The sequence below is a fragment of the Leptosomus discolor genome, chromosome Z, assembly GCF_034619465.1.
Source record: "Leptosomus discolor isolate bLepDis1 chromosome Z, bLepDis1.hap2, whole genome shotgun sequence".
Lineage (NCBI taxonomy): Eukaryota > Metazoa > Chordata > Aves > Leptosomiformes > Leptosomidae > Leptosomus > Leptosomus discolor.
The window spans coordinates 66,216,207-66,243,322 of record NC_141419.1 but is presented as its reverse complement, the minus strand read 5'-3'; the positions used below and the strand labels follow the sequence as shown (position 1 = coordinate 66,243,322).

Below are 27,116 nucleotides of genomic sequence, written 5' to 3'. Positions count from 1 at the left end.
TTTACATGGAAAGCATTAAAATAATCTCACAGATCACTGTAAGCACACAGAACCACTGTTCCAGAAGGTACATTCTTCCAGAGGTCTCAAAAGACAGCCATTTCTGGCTTTAGAAACACAGTGTGAGTTTTATTTCCACATTAACTCTAACATGCTCCACAACTTTAACTTCATGACACCCAGATAACTCTTATGACACTTGTTTCTAAACAGATGGTAAGACAACTTCCAAGGCTCAGCCAAACTAACTTCATTTGTTCAAAGCACTTACAGTAGTTTACTTTTTGGTAAGTAATGCCTATGTAAAAATATACATTTTAAAGAAATACACACAATGACACGGTGATACTTAGATTCTACACTTTATTGAATCAGACAGATACAAACTAATAAAGGGACAGGGGTTCACTTTCTAAACAGCAGATTAAGTCATTGTTCCCCCAGTGGCTTTCATGTCTTTCCTACCAAAAGTTTCCAGCTCCCACCTGTGTCAACAGAACAGCTCATGCTGAATGCTCACTGACCTGGTTTAGAAACAGTCAACTGAGTCAGCTTACACAGTCCGAACTAGCCCTACTGATTTGGTCAGTAAGCAGATAAGGGAGCCCAGACATGAATTCAAATGACAGAGCTGTGGGTACAGTGGCATCTGGCAAATGAACAGATGAGCAAGTAGAGATGGTGAAATCATTGCAGCAAGTTTGGAATAAAATAAACATGCTCTGGACTTAGCCTGGGCATCTAAAACATACCAGGTACACATCTGTTTGTTTAAAAACCAAGCAAACCCCAAAGTACTTCCAATACAGTGAAACCACAAAACAGACACTTCCATAGTATCCACTTCTTTTAAAGATTCTGCAATTAAAAAGCAGTTTATATTTCATACAGGGTTTGACATTGTTTGTATAACTTACAAGAAATATGCTGTCATCATAAATTATTTGCCTGATAAATATTTAATAATAATAAAATGTCTATATTTAAGCAATTTGGTGTGAACAGAAAAAAATCTAAAAGGCCTATTTTAAATATTTGCCCTTTACAACTTTCTTCTTCTACATATGCACTTACAAAATATCATTTATTCAGAAATACAAAACCATTTTAAAGAGAAAGATAGGTAAACAATAAGAAGGCTTAGCCATTTTGCATATTTGCACATCATTCATATTATTATTGCAGTGTGAGACCTTTTATTTAGAGCACATTCAATACTAGTGATGGGTAACAATTTCACAATTGCAAAGAAAATGGAAGTTCTCAGTCTCTTTGGAAAGGACAAGGATCAAACAGCGTTTGTCTGACTAACCCAGAAAAATCCTTCTGTCATTAACGGTTTATTAACATTTTTTAAATCAGTAAAGTCATCCTGTATCTCCTCACAGTGAGTCCTTCAGGGCTGGTCCATCAACTCTTACTGAAGCAATTTTCAGTGGCAACAACAAGAGCTTGACTGGGCTCTAAATTCTTGCTCTTTTCCTTTGAAACTGTGTGACCGACCAATTTTTGTGTCCACTGAGAAAAGACGTTTAGTAAGCTGAAATCAAGACACTCAGCTCTTCTTCGTTATCACACAGCTAATACCACAATTAAATTTGGTGTTGAATTGTCCAAGGAAGTGTCAGCCTGACATGGCTACCATAGCCAATGAAACCAACAGAGAAGATGGCAGGTCAGGTGTGGGAAGAGGGCCTTCAGTAAGCACAGTGTGGCACCCTAGTTAATGATTCCTGCTTCCCAGGGAGCTTGCCCGACAGGTTTGCTCAATTGGCAGCTCTAATCTCCCTGTTCTGTTTGCTGAACAGCAGAGAGAATTAATGATGCTGCTCATGACTCTAACAAAGCTCCACATGTTCAATATAAACAAAGTCAAAATATTAGTGAATTTTGATTCCCGGAAACAACTGGAAAAAAAAGCGTTAGTCTCAAAAAAAAAAAAACCCCACCTCACTTGTACCTCTTCTTCTACCTCAAACACCACGTTCTTTATACTCAGGTATGCAATGGCTTCAAAGTGATGGGCACCTGAATCCAGCCTACCACCAATGCTAAATTAATTTGCAGTCATAAAACACTATGAAACACTTAATATAGAATATGTTGCTACACAGTCATTTAAAAAACATTTCAATTGTATGCTTGGAATTGCTTGACTTGGCCTTTTTTGATATGGACTGTGAAGTTGTTAGTCCAGACCTAAAGTTAAAGAAAGGAAAAAAAAAACAGTAAGAGGTTAAAATATACCACGCATACCTACAGAACTTTACAACACTGACCATTTTTCTAAATTTTATTTTAAAATGACTTGTGTATGGAACTTTCCAGAAAACCCTTACCTTTTTGTTCCTTGGGATGGATTTGTGCATTGCTGTCTGCTGCTTAAACCTGAAAAGTAATGGGAAATAATCAAAACTAATTACTTCAATAAAGAAAGAATGCTTCAGAAACTACATACATGGCAGAACTTCTAAAAGAACAGTTTTGGGTAAAGCTTTTGTTTCCCTTTTTATTTATTTATTTATTTTTTAACACAAACAGATTTAATCTGTCTTAAGGAGCAGATAACATTTTATTACCTGCAGTTTGAGTACTGTAGTTTATACTAATCTTTGTAAAAGAGAAAAACAAAAAGCCTTTACTTATTGAATTCTAAGGGATTAATTTGAACCTTGCTATAGTTTTTGGAACTATTTCAGCATAATGTAGATTTCAAGGTGGCTGTTGAAAACTGTGTTTTTTAATTTTTTTATCCTGCAGGGGGGAATAAGAATCTTTGCGAACAGTAAGTTTTTTCATTTAAAACATAGCCTGTTTGCACATGTAACAACAATACTGCTTATAAAATTTTCTGTGTAAAAGGCTCACATTATAAGTCTTAATTGTGTTCTGATAATTCTAACACACTAGCATTTTAATTTCCTCTTATAAAGCTCCCAAGTTAGATTAGGGACAAAGTACTTTATGTAGGTACTTGACTACCTGCACTTGTCCTCTAATCTGGCCAAAGATTAACTCTTCATTAAAACCAGAAACTATGTGAGTAAATATACTACTGGTTTGACATGCTACAGATGCAGTTATGTGATACGTCTTATTAGATATAAAACAGGCTTGCACGTTCCTGCCTTTATGCTTTAGTTCACTACCCCTCTGTTTTTGCCAGCACATTACATAATGGAACTGAATCTGTCAACTAAATCTTTGAAAGAATCCAGGTTGAAGAAGTTTTCACTGATTTTCACTTAAATCTCAGTGGCGTTACAAACACCTTTCTGAACGTGGTTGGGGAGTAATTCACAGAAATGAGCAGTAATTCCTATGTTACCATTGTGGCAAATGAGAATGCTCTGTGTAGCTATCATCACATTCATAAATCTAGTTTGTTATGAAAACTGATTTGATATTTTTAAAATAAAAATGTTCACTCTTATACACAGGCCTTACTCAAATGAACTTGTTGCAAAAATCTCAAAGCCCTGAAAAGTTCAAAGTATACCATTACCAAATTATTTTAATTGTACAAACAGATATTTTGAATAAGCAAATACATCCTAATGTGCATACTCACCAGCTCTGTTTGAGTTTTCCACATTACAGGTCTTAGTCGGAAAATCTTTTTTTTCTGTCAGCTCCTGGATGAGGCCTTTATTTAAACAGACATCCACATGTCTGTTAAATGACACAAGACTAGTGGTTTTCTGTTCTGAATTACAAACTGGACAAACAAGAACACTGTCTTCTTTGTCTTCAAAGAAACAGGATGAACGAGTTGCTTCTGTATGTTCAGTCTTTTCAAAATGGTTATTGTCTTGGGAAATTCTTTTGGAGAAGAGGCATTGTTTCATACAGAGGTTTCTAGCAATATCACTGAGATTGCTAGGCTGTCTTTCTCTGTGACGTTTATCAGATATTATCTGAGTAATTTTTTCTGTGCTATTACTAGTGGAGTTGTCAGATGTACTTGCAGACTGGTCTGTTCCTGCTAAGTGATCTGTTTTCTTTTTTTGACATTCAACATTTTCATTTTTAAATCGTGGAAGAAAGTTGAGTGTATTTTCTATTGAATTGTCATTCTTGGATATTTGCACGCTATCTTTAACAAAAGTCCCATTGAGGCACTCATCAATATGTCTATTAAGGTCTTCCAAATTATTGCTGCTTTGCCCCTCAAAGCAAACAGGGCAGGTGAAGATCTCACACACATTAGAAATCTGTAAGTCTGTGACTTTCTTTGATTCTTCCACAAAATTTGCTGATGATTTCCTATCATGAAAGAGCTGCTTATCTACAGTGTCACTTGGAGAAAGATTCTCACTGTTTAGTTGCCTTGCAGCTCGCTTTTTATCAAAAAAACTCCCTCTGGGAGATTCTTCTGAATGTTTTGTGAAATATTCTTGGTTGGACTTCCCTGGCTGAAGCCTAAGAAAACCAGTTTCTTTTCCTGATTTTAAGAAACTTGTAATGCTTTTTTGTTGGTACTTCTTCTCTTCTTCACTTAGAAATCCTGATACTCGTATGCCTAATGATGAAAAACAAACTTATAATACCAATTTCATGAAAACTTGATACTAATTCTTAATTAACACCTTTTGAGGTAGGTATATATCCACTCAATAAAAGTGCTTTTTAGCTTTCACTGGCAGTTATACTACCTGAACCTGAAAATGCTAAAAATGGATCACAAGGTCCATACAATTTTCTCAGACCTGAACAATTGCACGACCATATTATTAAATTCACTACCTGTGAAGATTTGAACTGATTGCACCATAACACTAGGCTATAAACTTAATTCAGTTACATAGAATTCAGTCTGAAAGAGAGTTTTGCATGGTTTCCCCACCAAAATATTTTTTTCTTCAGGACATTCTAATACCGTAGATTAGATATATCACTGAATGGTTCAGGCAGAATGTATAAGCACCTGAAACACATGGGTCTTAGAGTCAAAACACAGAGTTTACTTTCAACAGAAATTTTCAAATTTCTTGCAGAACATAGCATCTTCAAATCTGTAAACACTTTTATTGAAAGGATTTGTTTCTAAAAGGAGTTATATACAGAAACTGCCTGTTGTTGTAGTGCAAAGCAGATTTAAGCAGTGCTCTTTTACGGCAGCAGAATTAAGCACTGTTATGCATTGAGATTCTACACTCATGCCAATGTGTATGTTTCAGGGATAACAGGTAGTAGGAAAAGTACAACCTCAATTAACAAAACATTCCTGAGTCACCACTCAGCACTCCAGACCTGTTTCACTTTGCAAAAACTACCAGGGTAACGGAGGAAGGATAAATCCATTTATACTGATTTTACTTTAGAGTACTATTACTTTGATATACTATAAGATCTAACTCTGAAAAGGAAGAATGAGTTTGAAATATTTTACCCATAAGTCTTATCCGTAAAGGGTGAGGAGCAACACTATCAATTTCCGTTCCTAATAGTTCTTTAGCAACAGCAAATATTTCCTCCTCAGCAGAAACAGAAGACAGCACAGTTGAAGCTCTTGTTTTTACTTCAAAGTTCACATTCTTTAGCTTCAAGGTAACAGTTTTACCCTAGGCAAAAAAAAGAAAAAGGTTAAGCATGTCATGTTTGGCACAGAAACAATTATTATGTAGCATCTATATAAGGGCCCTAAAGCCATAGTCAAGACTGTGTGCTTACCTGTGTACAGCAAGGGGGACTGTCAAGAACTTGTCTGCGAGACTCTGCACTTGTTCCTAAACTGTGGCTAAAGTCAAGTTCTCTGAATTGGGTCACTTGGCTATTGTTCTCAGCAGACCATCTGCCACCAGTGCATGTTCAATAGATTTCATGCTCTGGCTACAGTCACAACTTCTACCCTGTCTACAAAAAATTATTTCCTCACTTGGAAACTTTCAGTGCCAGATACCTTAACTTTGCAGGGAAAACTACTAAGGTTGCCTAAGTGGTGTCAAATTAAGGATTTGCTCAGAACTTCCTCCTGCATGGTGCTATTGGAGTCGCACACTGTTTGGCACAGATATTCACCTGGCAACACCATCCAAACCATTCGTGTGATTTAGAGTGTCCAAAAGTAAATAAACGACACTCCTTTTGTTCTTGTGCCTTTGTAAGCTTATCCCTTTGTCTTTAGCTGACGATTTCCCCTTCTGTCATCTTCTGAGACAATCTTTTATGTCTGAAGAAGACTAATCACCATTCTTTCACATCTTGAATGTTATTCATTGCTTTACCACAAAGACCTTCATAGAAAATATGAACTGCTCTTTCCAGATAATAAACAGAAGTCTGGGGAGAAGGAATACAGGTACTGTTTCCACCATTCATAACACTGAATGGTATGAAAAACTTGCCAGAAACAATGGGACACGTGAAATTCTTAAACTACACCAGTGGCTATTGACTGGATCCTGGAGAGAAACACAGTGTTTTAAATAAATTAGTACTCACAGACAGTCTGCTCTATTATTTATTTATAAACATTGCTTTTCACATAAAATTTTTATATACTAAAAAACTTGGTTAATTAGTTTAATTTTTTCCAAGCATATTATTAGATAGCCACCTGAACAATACAAAAATGCTGCCTAAATCATTCTAAACATCTAAAGCAAATTAAAGGATGGAGACTTCTGAAGATGGATTGCATGGTATGACGTGGCTGAAAGCATTCGCACTAATGCTGCATTTTAATAAGTTTGAGTGCAAAGTGTCATCTTTTTGCAAGTAAACAGAGAATAATATAAATACCTTAAGTCCTTCTTTCTGTAGGTCTTGAGCAAGGTCTCTGCAGAGTTCTCGACACAAGCTGTACTGGTCTTCCGCTGTGTTTATCTCACTGAATGTTCTAAGATAAAGGTAAGATCTTTTTTTAGTATGAATCCTAAAATTTATTAAACCACTTCCATCTAAAAGTATTTTTTGTACAGTTAATGTACAGACTACATTAGAAGAAGGTTGTATAAGTTTGTGTGTTTACTTTAAGGAAAAATGAATACAAATACACAGAAAGATTTGTGCATATTTATGTGTTTCAGTATGTCTGCAAAACCCTTCAAACAATGAAATAATTTGGCTTTCAATTTTTCATGCACTATTTGAAAATCTATCAGATTTAAGTCATTAATGCTTAAATATCTGCAAGAGAGAATACTAACACCAACTGAATTCATGGAGCCAGCCAAGTAATTTGTATTTAATCTCCTTTGTACACTGCTGTGTAACACCGGAAGAAAGAAAAGATTAGAAAGTCAACATCAGAGCCAAGTATCAGAAATAAATAATGCAGATGCTAAGAGAAAGATGCCAGCTAGGATAAGTATGTCTAGCCTCAGAGGATGAAAAACTAGCTTTTTGCCAAAAACACTGCTAACTGCCTTTGCTAGATCTTCTTAGCAGGGGAACTACAGTATTATTTTTTTTGTTGTGCATCTTCTTTTTGGTAGTAACATGAGAGAAAAGGCAACCTTCAGCTAGTAGTGGTTTCAAGAGAAGCAAGAAGCAAAACTCAGAGCCGCCAGATGCTTTTGGAAAGGGCTCAGAGATCCATTGTTTCATGCCAGGCTTTATATTTACAAGCGTAAAGTCCCTATAGTTACACTGGATTTCACATCTCCAAGTTACTTTCAGGTTTATCTGATTGTATTGAAAAGTCATCCTCTATTATGATTCACATTCCCCTAAGAATGCTTGCATGCTGACAACTAATAGGATTAATATTTTACTGTGGGTCCCATGCTGTTATCCAAGGAGTAACTCATGTTTATCCTGGCAATACTGCAGTGATTTACAGTACTGCAATGCTGCAGCAACTGGGAAGCTGTAAAAGTCCTAAGTTTGGAAGGGGCAGGACAAAGAGAACAGAGAGGATGCTATTTCAGGCCCATTTTTTCCCCCCATATAAACCAGTGTCATGCTATCAGCAGCCCATTGATGTCTCTGGTCTAAAACCACTTCCCTTATGGAAAAAAGAAGGAAGAAAGAAAAGCAGAAAGGTGCAATAGGCTACTGAGATTATCTGTTTTCCTGCAAACCAGCACAACACTACAGCCATAAATTTCTCAGCTCTGGTGGTTCCAAACCTTATGGGGCTTAAGCTGCCCACAACGACTAAGTGTCAATAAGTATTTTATCTTGTTTTCTGACGAGAGACAACACATGAGGGTAGGGGTATTTATTACGGTGCTCTACAAATTCTCCTAGCAGTATTTCCTTTTTAAAAATTAACTTTTGGAAATGACATAGACGACCTTTTTAAGGAACTTTACACTGGTAAAAACATAAAAGTTAGGAAATGTAACCAATTTTAGTTAACCACGCAAACTTACTGTCTGCTTTGCAAGTCTACCTTGTGCTATGCTCGCTATGCCTGTGACTGCAGGCTACTAGACTGATACTGACATTAAACTATAACAAAAAAATTCAAGCCCTTATATATTTCCACCCTGTATTATGGCTTAAAGACCACTTTGATGCATTAAAGGCATTAGGAGAACCAGATGATGAGAGCACACAAACTGACAGAATTACCATAGCATTCTGAAGCCAAGGAAAAAAAAAAATAATGAAAGCTTGAATCTAATTTAGTGAGCTTGTTGTATATGTGGTTTTTTACTACATATAAATATATAGCAAAATTATATGACTAAGAAAAGTGTACACTACCTGGCATTAAGTAGGTTTAGTAATTAATGTAATTTTTTTCAATATTAACGAGGCATACCTTTCAGTGCTCATACTTTTTCTTTCTCCATCCCTTTAAAAAGAAAAACAGTTTATTATACTCACTTTACCTAGAACTGCTATCTTTTTAACAAACTCTGAGTCAACCAATCATGCTTCAATAACTAACCACAGTTTCTGGATGTTAATTTTTTCTACAAACCTTTTACACCAAGTTTAAGTGAGTGTGAAACAGAGAATGTTTTTTCAAAAAAACTTAAAGTACTGTAGATGAATTAAAGACACAGATCAGCCACAAACGTCAATAAAACCCAAACAGTTTGTAAAAAAAAACCACCACCACCACCAAAAATCCAACAAAACTCCCCTCTCATATCACAAGTCTTAACTAAAAACAAAACTAATTGCAAATCTTATGCTGTCTCATCTAGCTAGAACTGTGAAGCACTGCTATTAAAATCCTGAACATACTCTGTATATTTGAGTACTTGTATATCTGAGGAATTAGTTTGCTTTCTGTCTAAATTATCGCCCATACTAAAGGTGATGTGTTAAGGCTTTTTCTGGCTTCTTTTTTTTTTTTTTTTTTTTTTCTTTCCGGTTTTAATTGAGCATCCTTTAACAACTCTTCTGCATATAACAAGTTCCTCAGAGCATTTTCTTTTTAGGTCCTTCTTCTGTTTGTAAGTACTGGAAATAACAAATTTGGTATCCTCAGATTTTCCTAAAAGAAGGTGGTCAAAGACAATGACCATAAGATGAACCATTTACTGATGACTCTGGTGTTGGTATGTTAAGAGTTTGCTTTCCGCATTAAAATCACTGCAATCACTTGTTTTGAAAACAAAATCATGAAAGAAATTTCTTATACAACATCATTAAAAATGTGTTCCCCTTCACAATAATAATATTGGCTTTTGGAATGCTCTTTTATTTTTTTAATGTACTGGGAGATTTCCCAGACTGTACAACACCTAAACAGGGTGAATAAAGGGAAAGAGTGCACTAAAGGATCATTTGAGGTTGTGTTATCTTAACAGAAACAAATATTTGGAAACCTGCATTTTTTCTTTTATCAAGTCACCTTCACAAAGTCAATCTTCCTGCATATTTTGTTTCAAGTCAACATACTTCTGAAACAGATTTGTGCTGGCATATTACTGGTCTACAAACTTCTAACTGTATATATTATTTTGTAGTCAAATGGGAAAAATGGAAGATCTATTACTGCCAGGGAACTAACAAAAATAAGAATAAGTCTTTCAGAAGCACGTAAGACACTTTGGAACTCATAATTAAAACAAATCATTGTCAAACCATTTTTAAATAGAATTTCAGCACTTTGGGAATTTAAGGATAAGAAGGATATTTAAGGAAAGAATATTTAAGAGGATGGAGTCAATCGTAAAGTAAGGCTCTTGGTTACAAAACCAGCAAAATGCTACGGGTTTTTTTAAGAACAAGTGCTCCATGTTTGTATCCAGGACAGGCTTAGAATTCTTGAAACATTATTGAAAAGATGTATTCACTAGTAAGAATGATTTCTCCCTTTCCAAACAGGAGACTAAAAAGCCGTTAAAGTAGTACGAACCTTACAGGAACAGATATGAAAAAGGATATAAAAGACTTCAGTTCTACTTCAGCAAATTCACAAGTTGATATGTACATAAACATGACAGGAGACACAGAAACTTCACTTAATTTCATCAGAAGTACAATTTACCACCAGAAAAGATCAGATACCAATGCGACTTTCATTACAATCAGGTAACAATAAAAACCAATGAATGTATATTTTTTTAATAGAAGAAACAGGACTGAACACCTCTGCTTAGGATAACTCATTTTTAGCTACTTTTGTAACTATGAGGTTATCCCAAATAATATTGACTTGATTTCTTGATATACACTTATGCACAACTTCTCTGACAGATTTTTTGGATTTCATATATTAGACATGGCTATCCAAGCCTTTGCTCTTTAATGTTTGGCTGTTGTGTGTATCTTAACCATAAGTATAACAATGACAAGTATCAGAAATCTTTTAAAATGTATTAAACAAGCCAAACTTTCATAGTGTTTTTTTGTCAATAAAATATGTCTTAAAATGTACAGTATGTAACACACACAAGCAAAAATTTAGGAAAATGTAAACGCAGGACAAAACCCCCCGAAACTTACTTTTCCAGATGTGTTGAACCCAAACCAAGGGAAATATCCAAGAAATTACGCCAAGATGCTTCTGAAAAAAGAAGAGAAAGCAGTGCCCTCTGCTGGTAAAGTTCTGAGCAAGTCACAATTCCAAGGGCTTTTAACATCTTCTCTGTTACTTTTCCTATACCGGGCACCTGAAAAAGAGTAAGTACCATTATGCTGGAAACTTTCCATTTGTTGATCCAATACCAAGAATAATTCAAATCAAACACAACTAGGCGGATTACCTAGAAAAGTATATTTCTTCAGTAGAAGTCTTGCTTTTAGAACATTAGGAATAGACATGATTGCATAGTAAATGTCATGGTGTCTCTTACCTTTCTAATGGGCAAATCTTTTAGGAAGTCTAGCACCGTTTGTCTCTCGGGAGCAATTCTGCATTGCCCATTAGGTTTATTACAATCACTGCACATTTTTGCTAACATCGTATTTGGTGCTATTCCTTAAAAACAAACAAACAAAACTCAACTCATATTTTTGAAAATTACAAGACAATGTTTCATTTCAACTGTCCAATATTTAAAATAGTCATTTAAAAATGTGAGAACATAAATACATGTGGTAGACTAAATGTAACAGATGCACCAGATAAAGCGTAGACACTATTTTAAGATAGTCAGGGTAACACAACATGCACTGATCAGTCATGAGGGGGTTAAATACCAAGTGTTTAAATATAACATCAGTTACATGATTGAACAGTTTTATGGTGGTGATTATGATAAGACAAAAGGAAACGCTTACAACAGCAGTTATAACGAACTCTTAATGAGAAGGAGATATTTCGTTCTTGAATTTCAGAAAAAAGACCAAATTAATTTTGACAAAATTTACCAAACTAAAGTCTTTTGTGGGCTACAAATGCTATGTAGTCATTTAGAAATATATATTTCACTGACACTGGTGGGGATGAGGAGGGATTGCTCTTCTCTATCAAAGTCTGTTTTTACAAAAGTACTCTGGAATTGGTTTAACAAGAAAAATATCATTATTCTGCACTACAGCTCTAGTAATCTAAATTTTTATTTGCTCGGTGATATACCCAATATGGTAGAAGTAATTCTATTTATTGTTGATTATCAGTATTTTTTCAATTAGCCTTCTAATGTTTTTTGATGTTCGGGCTTAAAATCCCTGATGCACTTATAAAAGCTATATCTGTTTTCTAAACACTAACTTATCCTTAGGAATACAAAACTTCAGTAGAACAAAATTATTTTGCTACTACTCATGACATAACATACATGGGAGAGTGAGTGTCATCCTGCTTCTTCCTACTAGCTGTACCTTTACCTGTGCTTACATTCAACATTTCCCTGGCGTTCCACATCTGCTTCATAAAGCTCAGCACTCCCTGATGCCTCATTGAGCTGGCCACAAAACAGTTCAGATGGCATACAAACTAAGTGGCTACAGACATACACTTTTTTTAGTCACCTAATCCTGATTATTATCAAAATAGTTGAGACTTTTACAGGTAGGTTGCCTGAAGTCGAAAGACATAAAAGTTGAATGGTAAATATTAAAAAGCCAATGAACAGTTTATTAACTTCAACGCACATTTACCTCTCTGAGAATTAACTTTTTAATGAATTTTGCCATTGCGTTAAGCAAGGAACAGTGTGGAGAACTATTAGAAATACTTAACAAAACAGATCTGCTATTCAAACTAACAGCAATTTAGCAACCAGTGAAAAGATTTCACTATGACCACTGGCTTACAAAAATCATTTACATGAAGCACTAAAACGACAACCACCAACGCTAACATTAGCTTCTGAGCACACTGGTCATTCTTCTATGCTACTTATATTTCAAGAAGAAAGAAGTCAAAAGGTGATGTAACTGTTTCTATGATTAAAAAAAAAAACAACCCACAAAAACCCAGGAGTAGCTCTGATAGCCATAACTTCTCTTGAAACACTTGTAAGTCACAGTCTTCACAGACTTGGAAAGAGAGCATATTGCTTTGCAGCACAAGAATGCTGTGACAATGCTAATCCCTTAATTAATGCCCTCTGAGATTTAAAGCAGAAGACATTGTGAAAATACGAAGCATTATCAGTATTCATATGTGTCTGAATACCTGCACTAGCAGTCAGTTGAGTTTTCTGCTCAATCCTAAAGCGAATTTCCTTCACAACTTCCTCTGCAGAAGTTCCAAAGACAACAGAATTTTCCACTGATTTATCTCCTTGTTTGGAGTGGTCATCCATCAGAGCTGTGTTGTCTTCAAACAGTACCGGTGAAGAAGAGTAACCACCTTCATTAAATTTGGCAGACATATTTATATCATCTTTATCTACGTTAGACAGAAACACAAACAATTAATCCATCCATTTAAAATATAAAAACTACCGATTTCCTTCTGCAGTGGCTGAAGAGATTTCATTAGCAGTTTTATTTTTTTCTGTTCAGAAAAAAAAAAAAAAATTAGCCAAAGGAATTGCATTGCTTTTTTCTTTGAAGAAAAGAGAGTCGTAACTGCTTTGTTCTTAAAATGATTTGAGCTTGTCTGAGATTGGAAGAAGTGGCTAGGAAAGCAACAAGGTCTAATGGCCTGTTGCTGTAGTAGCAGAAAAACATCAACATTTTGGCATTATTTTTGTTTTGTATCAGAATGAAGGACAGATGCTCCCTTTTTTTGTGGAAATAAAAAATCTTTTGCAGATTTTTTTTTCAATATTCTCCAAAGAAAATTAGGGTTCTGGAACATCTGGTTCTAGAACCATCAGCCTGGTGAGCTTCTTGTTTTCAGCTGCAGTCACGGTAGAACAAGTAATGTATGTCTCTGCAAACTTTACTATTACAGTTTCACATTCTGAGTGCTTGTTTGTTTTTCAGAAAAACAAAGATGTCAGAGAAGTATGATGACTACACATCAGTGATATTTATTTTGTAAAGATTATGCTAGTTTGTTTCTTTCTATTCTATTAATGCTTTTCAGTAGTAGTGTGTCCTTGATTATCCTCTTAATGGCTATTTAAATCATTTTTGAATGCTGACAATATAAATGTTCCAGTTTGTGCATCAATCATCCACTTCTATGACTCCTTTTGTATTACTCCCTATTGGGTATACAGTTGTGGATGTGGCTCCAACTCCATCTTCTAAAGCCAAGTAAAATCCAGCCATATCTTAAGCATTACTGTAATTACTGCAGCGTTCATTACTTTATACTTAGTCTTGTAAAATAACCACATAACTGGAGGTTACAGACACTGTCTTTGCAGACAATTTCTCATGTTTCTGATGTACAGGACTCACCATATAGTATTTTAGGAAATATCTTTGCAAAATACAAACAACCTTTAGAACAGGAAGTTTATTTATTCTACACCTCCTTAAATCGTAAGACTATTACTACTTCCTTGCAAAATTTTCATGTAGAATTGTAAAGGAAAAATACATACGCACCTAAAATACACAATTTGGTTTAGTAAGCTTAGTACCACTTTTCACACATTTCACTCAAGCTAAAAAAAAAACCCTCCAAGTCCAAATCATTAGCAACATACCTTTTATGCATGGGTGAGTAGTAGCGGAAGTTAACCTGTAAACTAATAAATCAGAGGTAGAGACTATACAGGAGGATGAATTAAGCAAGGACTTTAGTATCTACACTTTCAATGGGTGCAGCTTATCTGAAGCTTACATTCTATGCATGTTGTGCCGGCATCCCCTGCTCCCCACCCCGGTGATGTGGTCAGCATAACTAACGCCATTTTACAAGGCAAGCAGCCATTTGCTGGGAACGAGCGGGTCATGTATTCCTTCCCCTTCCCCCTCATTATCAGGCCCTGAAGGTCCTGCACACCAAGCAGGCAAACCAAACACATTTCTTCTTCCCCTCCCTACTGGCCTCAAGGTTCCTGGGCATCAGCTGATGATCCCCTTCCCTGCCAGCCTTGAAGGTGCCCGGCACCCGGCCGACCCGGTGCTGTTGACCCACCACAGAACAGGGAAGCACGACAGCACCCAGAGCACTGTCTGTAGAACCAAGCCATTACAAGTCCTAAGGGGGAACCTGGACCGGAGCTGCTGCTGGACAGTGAGACCTGGACCCCCAGTGGCCAGGGATGCCTCCATCGTGGTCTGCTTCCTTCGAGGACTGAGGGAGCGACTCATATTCCTTTATATGATTTTTGAGTCTAGATTGTGATTGGTACATTGGCACAGCAAACCATGTATTAAGATTTGACCCGATCTGCAGAGGGTTCAGGTGATTAGAAATTGGAAGTTAAGCTGTATTAGATACCCTGTATTACTTAGGTGATTAGAAACCATATGTTGTGTTATAAAACCTGTATTACGCTACTTATAAGATTGTACTACATTGATTCTGCTTGTAGAAATCCTGTGCTATTCTAATCATAAATGCAGTGCTATGCTTATCATAATTTCCTGTTAAGAAAATAAAGCTTAAATTGTGACTATGATGTAGTGCCACCATCATTCTTCCAAGGGTCCCCAAAAGAAACTGTCTGCCCCCTCAGTGTCAGCAGACCACATGAAAACAGAGTAATTTGTTTACCTTTTTCTGTAGCACTTTGTGTGTTAAAAAAGAATCTTCTCTTATCCTCAGGCCAGTTCAGTCTTTCCTCCAAGTGCTCTGTTATGTTCAGGTAGGCTTCATCTAGGCCCATAGGCATAAAATTGGGATCATATTCGATCAGTATTTCTCGAACCTTGATAAACACATAGTGAAAGTTTAAAGCCTCATTGCTGTAAGAGCAGATCTTGACACACAACCTCAAGATGACCAATCAATATTAAAGATATGCATAGAAAAATTATTTATTGATATTGGAAAATTATAGTACTGCTTCTAACAAGCAGCAGGACATCAATAATAAGTGAGAACTAAACAGATTTTAAGCACTGTATTTTACTGCAGATGTCATTAAGATCAGTGTATAAGCACTCCACATAATTAAGTACACAGACACTGCAGTAACCACCTGAATAACTCTGAGGACCTGGGAACTCAGCAAAGCACATGAGCTGATGCACCTTTCTGTGCACTGTGTGTCAGACATCACATATGCAAAGGTTAAAAAAACAAAACCACCTAAGTTTTAAATTACATTCAAACTAAAGTTATAGGCAGTGTTTTAGAGCACTGGTTAATGACACAGGCTAAACTTGTTAAAAAAAACCTTTAGTGAGAAATGCATCTTCTCAAAAGGCAACATAAGGTCAAAAGAAAATCTCTACCTCTTCTCCTCTGTTTTTTCCCCCTCTTTTTTTTTTTTTATTCTTTTGAATGAGGAAAATTTGACTGTGTCATGTTTTCTCTACCAGTTTTGGTCAAATTCTTAGATATCACAACACTTGTTCACATGCACTTCATCTTTCTGAAACTGATTAAAGATAGGATTCACTGCTCAACTTTTAAGGACAAAAATAAACAAATTTAAGTATTTTCAATACAAATCCCAAGAGAAAAATATAACTAAAAAACAAAATCAACCTTAAAACTTTACCCCATAAAACAACAAATAAAATACATACAATGAAATCCAAGATCCTTAACAAGTTCAAACTCATTCTGAAATACTCACATTTATATAACAGAAGTAAGACAAATCAAATAAGATCAAAATTAGTAATTAGCTTACTTTATTTATGTGAAGAGATTGAGGCTTCATAAAAATACATAAATAGATCTTGGCATAATTTTATTGAAGTCAGGAGACTTGTGCCATGCACTAGTTTGATTTAAGACCTACAAAAGGTCTTTTTGTTTTCTTCCTTTTTTCTTTTTTTTTTAAGAACAGGATATTGAGTATCCTAAATATTTCTCCTGGCACTAAATAAAATTACTTCTGTTAAAGCAAAATGTTATTTCTCTCTAATTTTTTACTCTTTATTTCAAGTCCCTTCTTCTAAAACAAATTAATCTGCATTTAGAGCTCACTAACGATCTTTACTTCTCTCTCCAGTAATTAGCATTCAAAATTATGATTATGCATTGTGGGAAATCATTACCTCCATGTTTCCTATGTTCTTGCAGCTTCCTAGTAATTAGATTATGCTCCATGTTTTTTTAGTTTTAAGAATAATAACGCTCAGGTGGTATCCCTAGCTCACTACACAGTTTTGAAAATCTCGACCAGCATCACTACTGACTTTATTAAAATGGTAAGATGGATGAATGCAGGCTTTTTCATCTCCTTGCCCAAAAGCACCCATGTTTTATTTCACCTATGTTCAAAGCCACATCACTGAAGAGTTTAATATTTAAACTACTACTTCTCATATTATCTAGAACTGATCTATTGATAGAGTCTAAAACCAAGTACACTGACTTGCGGTTAGAAAGCACTTTCAGACTTACCTCTTTACTCACTTTGCCGTATTTTTCAAAGTTTAATGGTACTATAGTTAGATGTGGACATAGCTTTTTTGCAATAAATCCAGGCATGGCTGCACGTACACCAAATCTCCTAGCATGGTAATTTGAGGTGGACTTAGGAGAGATTAAATAAATTCAGGTTTCAGTAATCAAGTTTTTCTTGACGTTTAGTGTTAAATAATCAAGTTCTAATCATGTATCTCCACACAGAAAAGACTAACAAGGCTGAGAGTTTACATTCATTTCCCCCCACTGCCTTTCAACCCATTTACATCCTTTAAACTTCCATCAGTACACTTTTTACTAAAAAATAAAATCAGCTTACATGGTCTAGTCTAAGAACAGACGTTTCCTCTATTATTTTTGTTATTTTTTTTCCCACGCTTATAAAAATTCTCTCTATAACATTGTCATTATATTAGCTTATTATTGTATAGTTTATTAGGCTTTAGATTCATGTAATTGATTTCTGTATTAGCTTGGCATTCAGCCTTACCAACATACTCATTGATCCCACTGCTATAGGCTTTTCTTTCAGCTCTGGATTGTCTCTCATTTCCACAGCTGCATAGAAGGCATCCATGTCAATGTGTACAATTGTACTGCTAAGGTTACGGTTCTGTTCCAGTTCTATCACAAGTTTGTCCACCTGAACAGAATAAACCAATAATTGAAAAACTATTAACCTGCCAGAAGGGCAACAGAACAGATTAACCTAAAAACTCAAATGCATCTGGAATATAGTTCCCAAACTCCACCAAACCAGCACCAACAAAAAAAACCCAACCAAGTTTCTGATGAACCTTGCTCTCACAGAGACCACTGCCGCAGCAAAAGGTACAAAAAAACCTCATCCTGAAACGAAATGAAAAAAAAACCCAACTCAAACAACAAAAATCCAACTATGTTGGAAAAAAAGAAGATACATCATCTGATTCAGACAAACTTTGTAAGACCATTGAATACGCAGTTTTAGCTACTGCGATACAGGTTATTTAAAAAAAAATGGAAACATGCTATTAGAGAATTTCCAACACTCCTAAATTAAACTATCACACTTCAGAAAATTGGCCTAGACAGGTGAAGAGAACACCAAGAGCACACAGGGCTGATCCATTGATCTTGTCTTGCCAGAAATAAGGTCTCAAGCAAACAGGTTCATCTACTGCTAAGTAAGCTACTGTCAATCCCTTCATAAAGTTCCTCAACATTTGTTACAGGAATCTACATTTATATGATACGGCTGGATTGCTAGCAAAACTGCAAGGTGACTTTTAAAGAAAAGCCCATACACAGAAAGCACGTTTCACTCCAAGATTTAAAGGTGTATCACCTATTAGTAGACTGTGAGCAGTACTCCTGCTTCATCAGCTCCATGGTGTGGTGAAGCAGAGGCCAAGCACACAGACCTTTACGTGAAACTCTTTAATTGTGCTTAATTTGCTTGCATTCTTTCACCAAAAGACTTGCAGATCATGTGCTTGTTTCTGAAATATCTTCCAACTATGAACAAATTATGAACTGTGAGTGTCATGAGAAAGAATGAGTGCATTAACAGCTGATTTTTAAGGTCTACTGATTTAAGATGACTGTGTTGGCAGTTCCACACATCATTCCAGAAGCGAAAGAAAATATTAAAAAAAACAAACCAAAACAAAAGAAGTGCTATCAAACTATGATTATCTAACCACACTAATGACTATGCTAACCTCTATTTACAGAACAAAAGGTTGTCACAGCTAGAAAAAACCCCAACAAATAGGCATAATAGAGCTCACAAAATGCAAGTAGTGAAACAGAACTGAAATTTCACTTTGTTTGCAAACACAAGGATGGACATACACATTCATGACATCAAGGTACCATTACAGAAACGTCTCTGGATTAATTGCAATGGCTTTACAGCCCTGGAGAGGAATGTTTACATGCAAGTTGCATGGTTACTTGAAGACAGTTTCTTTCTTTTTCCCCTTGACAGAGCTGCTTAATAAAAAAAAAACAAAAACCTTATCCAAAACCCCATTTTTGGAGCTGAAGACACTTCAACCAAGGCAAGCAGCTATGAATGTTCTAACACTAAATTGCTGAGTAATGACTTACAAAGTCTTTTCTCAGTTTTGTTCCAAACTGATTTGAGGGATGAAAGGCTAGAATGGGGACTCAAACCTGTATGGGGTGATTCCATACAGCGGAGCACAGTATGCTCCCTGAGGCAGACAAAACTGGTTTAGACAAATTAAAAACACAAGGGGAAAGCCATTCAAACAACTACAACAACAACAACAACTAGTCAGGAATTTACATTAAATTCATTCCGCTACTAATTCAGTAAGGGTTCAAGTAGCACTATAATCATAAAAAGCATCCTTATTTTAAACTGTACTTTACAGATAATTTTCAGGTTACTCTCACATTCAAATTGCTGATTTATTTAATACTGTCAATTGCTCCTCTAGTTACATTAACGTCTGTATTTCAATTTATCACAGGTATAATAAACTTCTTTTTGCTTTTTCTCCCTAAATGTATTTCTAAGATGATACTTAATGATCACCTAACATACGCATCTAAAGAATGAAGTAAAATTGCATTAAATTAATCAGAAATACCAAAAAGTAACTCTTCAGCAAAAGCAACTAGAATATGCCAAAAGAAACCACACCCAGATGTATTCGAGAGAATTCTGGGCGCCTACGAATGTCTCCTTAGTAAGATAAACAAAGTTATGGAATAGTTCCTTAGAGGCAAGCCAGGCTGACAAGTTTTTAAAAGCTGCTTTCAGTCTTCCTTTGAAGTTAAAAAAAGAGATATCAGAGGACTGATGCTAATCTGGGGATGTGGGACAAGAAAAGGAAAGTTCAGTGCAGGATAAATTAAAAGCAAGGAGAGGAGAGCGCTAAAGGGTCAGAACTTGTGAGAAAGAATTGAGCGCAACAACAATCATGAACCAGAGCTTGTCTACATACACACGATGGATCAAAATCCAAGATTTCAAGATTTTTTATAACAGCAAAGATCTAAAATTAGCGAGCAAAAAAGTGTGCATATTATCCTCCTCTAATGACAGTTTTCATGCGGTATGGCAGCTGACTTAATAGTTAGTCCATTGGAAATAAAGACAGCTACTATTTGACCAAGTGGCACAAAGATTTCAAACATGGAGTCCCAGTAAGACCCACATGAAAGAATTTCTTTTTTTAAAGAAAGAAAATTCTTCTTCTATAGAAAGCAATTTTCATTAAAAGCATTAAAATGAAGTAACATGTTGCAAGATCAAAGCATCATGTTTAGAAAAAGACAGCATGACTGTAGTCAAAGCAATTCAGATTTATTTGCTTTCACTGTAGGCATTATATATTCTTTAATTACATAACCATACACTAGTTTTATAGGATCTGTGTAATTCATTTCATTAACTTTATAAGAAAGACTGTTCTCTGTAAAATGAAAAGTTCTTTGGTGAAGGAAGGACGGAAATGGAAGTATTTTTTCATAGTTAAATTACTTAAAAGCTACCCCAGAAAAATAAATAAAAAAAAAACCAAAATGGACAAGCAGACACATAACTGATCCATGCTCAAGATTAACAAAAAACACTTTAGCCATACAGGTTTATAACAAACTTTTCAGGCGTGCTCAGTAATTGCAAGCTTTTCTGGGCTCAAATTTTAGATACTGGCGTCTAACTTACAGAAGTGATTTGTAAATCTGCAATGAACAAAAAAAGATTGTACACCAAAGCTCAGAACCTACAGTCCTCACAATGGCATTCAAAATTAATGGATGTGTTTACTCTTCATGTGCTTCAGCTCCTCACCTACAAAACAAAAATATCACTCTAGTCTGCTGGAGTATTGCAAGAATAATTTAAAGAATTCACACTACGTGGTGCACAAAACAGAAAAGTCTATGAGGAAGTCAGTAATTCTGCATTCAAAGCTGGATTAGAGTAGTGTACAACAAATAAAGCTTGGGGCCACCCTTGGAACAATGTGGACAACAGTACACATGAATAATTGCCCACTCAATGAACACTGTCCGCACTGTGCACTGAATGAAGCAGAAATCCTGTTAGGGAAAAATAGCAAGCAATCATGTAATTAAAAACTGAATCACAGTACAAATGAAAAAGGAATTAAGCTTCAACGAGGAACTTGAATTCTGTGTGCCTAAGAATGTTTAGTGTGCAACCTTGGTGCCGTTGTTTTCTTTTAACAACCTTTCATACAGAGTAATACTTTGGATACTATTATCTACCATTAGCATTTGAGAAGAGGAATAGCCTCTTTATCCTTCTAGTTCAGGACACTTGTATTTCTTGTGACTGTTTCCTGTGATGATGTTTTCATTAATTAGCACAAGTAAGGAATAAATTATATCCAGAAAAGCTGACAACTGTGAGCCCCCTCATCCCATTGCAGGCCATTGAACACAAACACATAATAAAAACAGAAAGTAAACTCAAGACTGATACTATATTATTAACATGGTATTTAAGAAAACTTTTATGTAAACCATAATGACATTCCTTTAAACTGATCAGACATAGAAGAAATGGAATTACTTTGCTTTATTTTGCTCATTTAGAGATCATTTTGGAGTGATTTTACAATCTTCTCGCAAGTTTTTATTAAGATTGCATCATCAAAACATTGTGCATTTTTACTTGCATGACTAACATCAAAATGGTAGTTAACATTGTGCTTATCACCAGAATTTAATGCAATAAACTAGAACACACCAAAAGGTTTATTATTTGGCATTTACTCCAAAAAGTCTTTACAAGAATAGTACCTGCAGCTGTGCTTTCAAGAGCTGTTGTGTTGTAATTTTCTCTTTTAGTTGCATCATTTTTTCAATTCGTTGGTTAACTTGTTTATCTTTTTTAAGCTCATTTTCATAAAATCTAGAACCCTGGAAGAAAATCATAAAAACAGTAAGGTTTTTATTTGTCTTTTCCTATAAACAATCACACTTTATCTTTAAATATAGAAAATGTAAAACACGGTAATAGCTTCTAATGCATACTTTGGATTTTCATACAAATGATACACAAGAGAGATCAGTGGTGCTTTACATCTCTCTCCTCAAATGACACAAATACATTTCTCCTTCTCAGATTGTCTATACTCAGATGAGTATAAGGGACTATTTAGAGAACTTACTAGGTTTACTTGTGCTAACACTTGACAACAAAAATTCCAAAATAGTAGACAGAAGTCAAACTATTCTTTGCAATACCTCCAAAATAAGGAGTATAAAACTCTAAAAAAAATTGATTTAAGCATTTGGCCAGACTTCCATACAGTTTAATCTACACGGAAATAAATAATGACATTGTAAAAGTCAAATCCACTTATAATGTCGAGTATTTCATTGACTATTTAATCTTGAAGGACACTGCAGAATTAAAAGCTACTTGGAAGAGGATGATGAAAAGCAAAGGGTATAAAAAACCTCTCTTGCTCTCAAGTATGTAATTTCTCCATCAAAAAAAGGAATGAATAAATGGAGATGTAATGAAAACATAAAAAGACAACAACCATGCAGAGAACATATAATGGGACTTCCCTTCCTGAGTCATGACAAAGAAAAGAAGGCATACAATGAACAGAAACGAGGAAAACTCAAAACCAGGAAATAAAGTATTTTTCTTGCAACACCTCCTTAGCTTACAAGAGAAACAATATTTGCACAAGAGGTAATGTCTTTCATTGAACCACCTGATAAAATCTGTAGAAGTGGACAAATTGTTAGCTCAAAGCCTCTGACTACCAAACTGTCACTGATGCCAAGAGTTCAGCCACAGTCAAGTAAGAATTAGGCATTTATATGACAAGCAAAACCATCCACTTTTATACTAAGGATAAAAAGGATGAATGGCAAGACTGCAATGTGTCACGTCTCACTGCTTATAAAAAATCTCCAGTTAGAAGAAATTCGAGTTGTTTTCTTTCAACATCAGACACGCATTTTATCTTTTCTCCCCTCTGTAATCAAACATGATTTGTTGAGACCCACTGAAAGAAATAAATACCAAAATGTTGGTGTGGGAAGCAACCCTATACTTAAGATTGTTATTAGGCAGTGGGTTTTTTTATATCTCTTGCAGTATTTCACAGTTGAAATGCTATAAAATCTTGTTGTCATACAATCGTGGGTGGTGTTTGTAGGTGTACTTCTGAAGACTAAAGAAAAGATTAAGAAAAAGAATCAATGCTTCTTTTCAGATTTCTTGAGCTATATCTGGGATTTATATTATCTTTATTTTTTTTATAGAAAAATATTACAGAAATATATTCTAATACATAGATGCCTGTATATCAGTTCTGAAAGCCTATTTTATAGTTCATTCTATTTCATACCAGGAAATAAAACAGTAACTGTTCTCACAAAGTAATTTATTCAAATATCATGGTTAAGAACATGTCTGACAAAGCACTGAGTTTTCAAGAAAGAGTGAAAAGAATAAGTAGAAGAAACATCTAAACAATAAGGGGCTTGATAACATATAAAGTATCATCAAAGCGAAAATTCAAGCAAAAAAAAGTTTGCCAAATCAGAGCTGTTTGTAGTATGTTTTCTGCTTCCTGCCCGCCTTCCCTGCCCCTGCAGTTTGCCACAAAGCAATAGCAGGCAACACAGAATTCACAAGCAAAATAGCAAGCACATAACCTAGGGCCATAGTGACACCTAATGAAATACACATTTGTGCAAGGAAAAGTAAGAAAAGTCAGAACTGCTCAAAGAAAACATTATTGCCATATAGTTTTATGCGAAGACTCTCCAATAACAAGTAAGAGGACTAATATTTCAATGTTTTGTAGATTTGTGGGGTCCTTGGTGGATCTCTGGCACAAAGTTGCACACTACTGGCCACCTTGAATACTGAGAAGACAGTCAAGCAGACAGGCAGTAAGCACAAAGAAATTCTACTGAAAGTACTAGAAAAAAACTGATTACATCAAATCCATGTTACCAGAAGGTGACCAATATAGGTAGATCTGCTTGGCTGATTAATGATGGGGTGGGCAAAAGGAACAGAAAAGGGGGAAACAAAAGGCCTAAGTAAGCTGAAACCTTCACAATTACCTCTGGAGAATGCTGTGGTATTTACGTATTGCTTCAGGCAAACCGAGAGCACCTACGGACCTGTTTAGTTGTGTTCCTCCACTTCTCTGTGACTAATCTACTAGTACCCTATGGTATCCTAAATTACAGTCTCTCCCTTTCCATCCCACACATGCACGTCTTCAAAGAAGGTGCCCTCCATTTACACATGTAAGGGATAAAACTTGGGGAAGGGAGGAAGAGGGTCTCATGATACTGGAAAACAGATAAAGCACTAGCAAAAGAGTAATCAATCCAACCTTGGTAGCGTCCATGATGATTTTATTAATTTTCTCTTTATCCAAACCTTGCATTCCAGCTTTGTTATCATTGAGGCCCATTCTAAGTAGAACTCCATCATTGCAAGAGCTGTTACTAACTTTTTTCATGTTGTCCATAGTACTTCTTGAAAACAAGTACCTCTTTTAAAACTTAATACCTGAAAAAAGAAAAAAAAAAAAAATCATATATTTGTTTCTAAGTTCCAGCTGATCAATACAAAAAAAAAATTATGGAATTAATTTGCTATATTTGCCAAATAAGCTTTTTATACTTATTCAGAAAACAACATACTTACCACAAATAATGAAGACATATATTTCTGTGAAGTGGCCGACCTGCCACACTCACCACATAAAGCCACCTATAACTCTATCAGTGTATGGAGACTCTAAGACTTTATTTTTTTATTAACTTAAAAACATTCTCTTTTAAAAGTTCCCTTACAGAAATAATTGAGCATGACCAACTTCAGGTAGAGGCTAGTACCTTACACATGCACATGAGATTTATGCCTGTATGTTATCGTATCAGATGAAACAACACTGCCTTAAGCACAAAACACTGCTCACTATATGATTACATTTTTTAAAAAAGGAAATTATTTTTAAATTGCAGAAGACCATTGTTCATTTAGTGCTCACTCCTGCTTGAGACAAGCCATAGAATCTTTCCCAGTAATTTCTAGCTTAAATGCAAAACTTTTGTTTGTGTTAAAGCTAATTTTTTAGAAACAGATGGCTTCAATTAAAAGTTTTGAATAAAACCCTATTGTTTAATTTAAGGTAAAATTCACATATACCATTTTCCCATTAATTTCTAGAGCCATGGTACCCAACTAATAGAACTTACCAAGCCTTTACTACTCAATTACTGTCATCACTAATTTCCTATACATGCAGATGCTTCCAATACGTGAACTTCTGACATCCTCCCTTGTTGCTTATGAAAGTAAATAGCTGAATCCATTGATAGGCTCTAATTATACGGTAAACTGTCTAGTTATTATACTGATCTTACAAAAATAAAGGAAGCTAATTTTACGCTCTGTAGCATGAACCTGTGGTTTTATTTTTGCCAGATTAAAACAAGCAGAATCCAAGTTGATACTGCCATAAATAACTTAACACGTATTTATTACTGGAAAAGCACACAGGAAGAATTTCTTCCTAGCCCAAGTTGCCGACTCATAAACCACTTCAGCTTTACTCTCATGCAGGAAGAAGCACATTCACTCCTAAACTTCCACTATAAGTTGCTCCCTGTGACAGAAGCCCTTCCTGTTTGGAGGAGCCATACCCTTCCAGGCACATACAGCAGCTCTATTAAACATCCACAAATTACACAAATCTAAGGGTGTTGTATTTTTTTCTTCAAATGCCACTTTTCCACTCCAGGACTTAAGTGTGCCTTATTAGCAACCAAGCTGAAGAAGGTCATTATGTATTTTTGCATTTAGAGATGAATTTTTGATATTAAAGAACAACATGGGTGACTTTTTAAAATTAATGTGGTAATGTTTGTATTTTCCTGAAGAACAACTTCTGAAACATACTAGCCAACTGAAGTCAAGATATTAGAATAAGCCAACTTTAAAAAACGTTCTGACAAAAATATCCTAATTTTAATCATATTCTATTAATTCAGATTTATTATGATGTCTTCTGAAGATGCAAGATCAGGTTAAGTAATGCTGTATTTATCTCCAGCTTGTTGTATTCCAAAGAACAGAAGGTGATGCAGAGCCCAGAACTCCTCTCTTGACTCTTTAGTAGTACTTCAGCTACTGTAATGGCAATTAGGAACAGGAGTGGCTTCATAGCTCTTACATCTATCAAGTAGAAGACCACAATGACAAACATTTTCATAAATTTTTCACTTACAGTAAGAAAATCTCTTACAGTTAACATACACATTTACCAGAACAGGTTTGCTAGAGCTCAATCAAAGGAAAAAGCACTGTACCCCACACAACATTCCAAATTTCATCTCCAGCTCATAAGCACCCCCATATCAATAGCTCCACAATAATTCCTTTGTTACTGGCAATCTCTGGTAAGTAAGGGCACAATTCCCAATAGATACTTTCCTCAAAGCAAATGCCCCTCTACTATTCCCCCTGGTTCTTTTATCACTCTTTCCCTTCAAGAAGCTGGAATGGACACAAGAATGCTTCCATTTCCTATTCCAGCCTTCCCAACATTTTTCAGCTGTTCCTTATTCCTAAAAGTGTCTTTATCCTTAGCATATACAAATCTTCCCCCCTCCTGATTCAGATCACTCTTAAAGGCGCAGTTTTATAGCAGAGGCCTTCAACAATAATCCATGTCAGTCAAAAGCCTTCTCTACCACACTGTTATATATCCAGCAAGAAAAAATTTACCATGATGATACCACTGGTGGAAAAAATCTTAAAAAAATTTCTCACAAATGGTGGTCTCCTGATATGTTTTATCTTTTCAGGTTCTTGTGTGGAACA

The 27,116-nt window shown here is 35.4% G+C and overlaps 1 protein-coding gene across 3 annotated transcripts; it reads right to left on the bottom strand.

Annotated features, from left to right (window-relative positions):
- Positions 1-1,616: 1,616 nt before the first annotated feature.
- Positions 1,617-24,783, bottom strand: POLK (DNA polymerase kappa). 3 transcript variants are annotated; one of them, XM_086478987.1, is made up of 15 exons: positions 24,619-24,783; positions 22,043-22,162; positions 17,745-17,897; positions 17,231-17,362; positions 15,425-15,578; positions 12,977-13,192; positions 11,208-11,332; positions 10,858-11,024; positions 8,717-8,749; positions 6,745-6,841; positions 5,393-5,564; positions 3,572-4,522; positions 2,980-2,982; positions 2,340-2,388; positions 1,617-2,199 (listed from the first exon to the last, which is right to left on the bottom strand). In XM_086478987.1, exons 1-15 carry the CDS (start codon positions 24,754-24,756, stop codon positions 2,115-2,117), a joined length of 2,595 nt encoding a protein of 864 aa, XP_086335113.1. In that variant the 5' UTR covers positions 24,757-24,783; the 3' UTR covers positions 1,617-2,114. The 3 variants fall into 3 exon arrangements, with proteins under 3 accessions (XP_086335113.1, XP_009958930.1, XP_086335114.1); XM_009960628.2 differs by lacking the exon at positions 2,980-2,982; XM_086478988.1 differs by lacking the exon at positions 2,980-2,982 and having other exon boundaries at positions 12,977-13,153.
- Between the last annotated feature and the right edge of the window lie 2,333 nt (positions 24,784-27,116).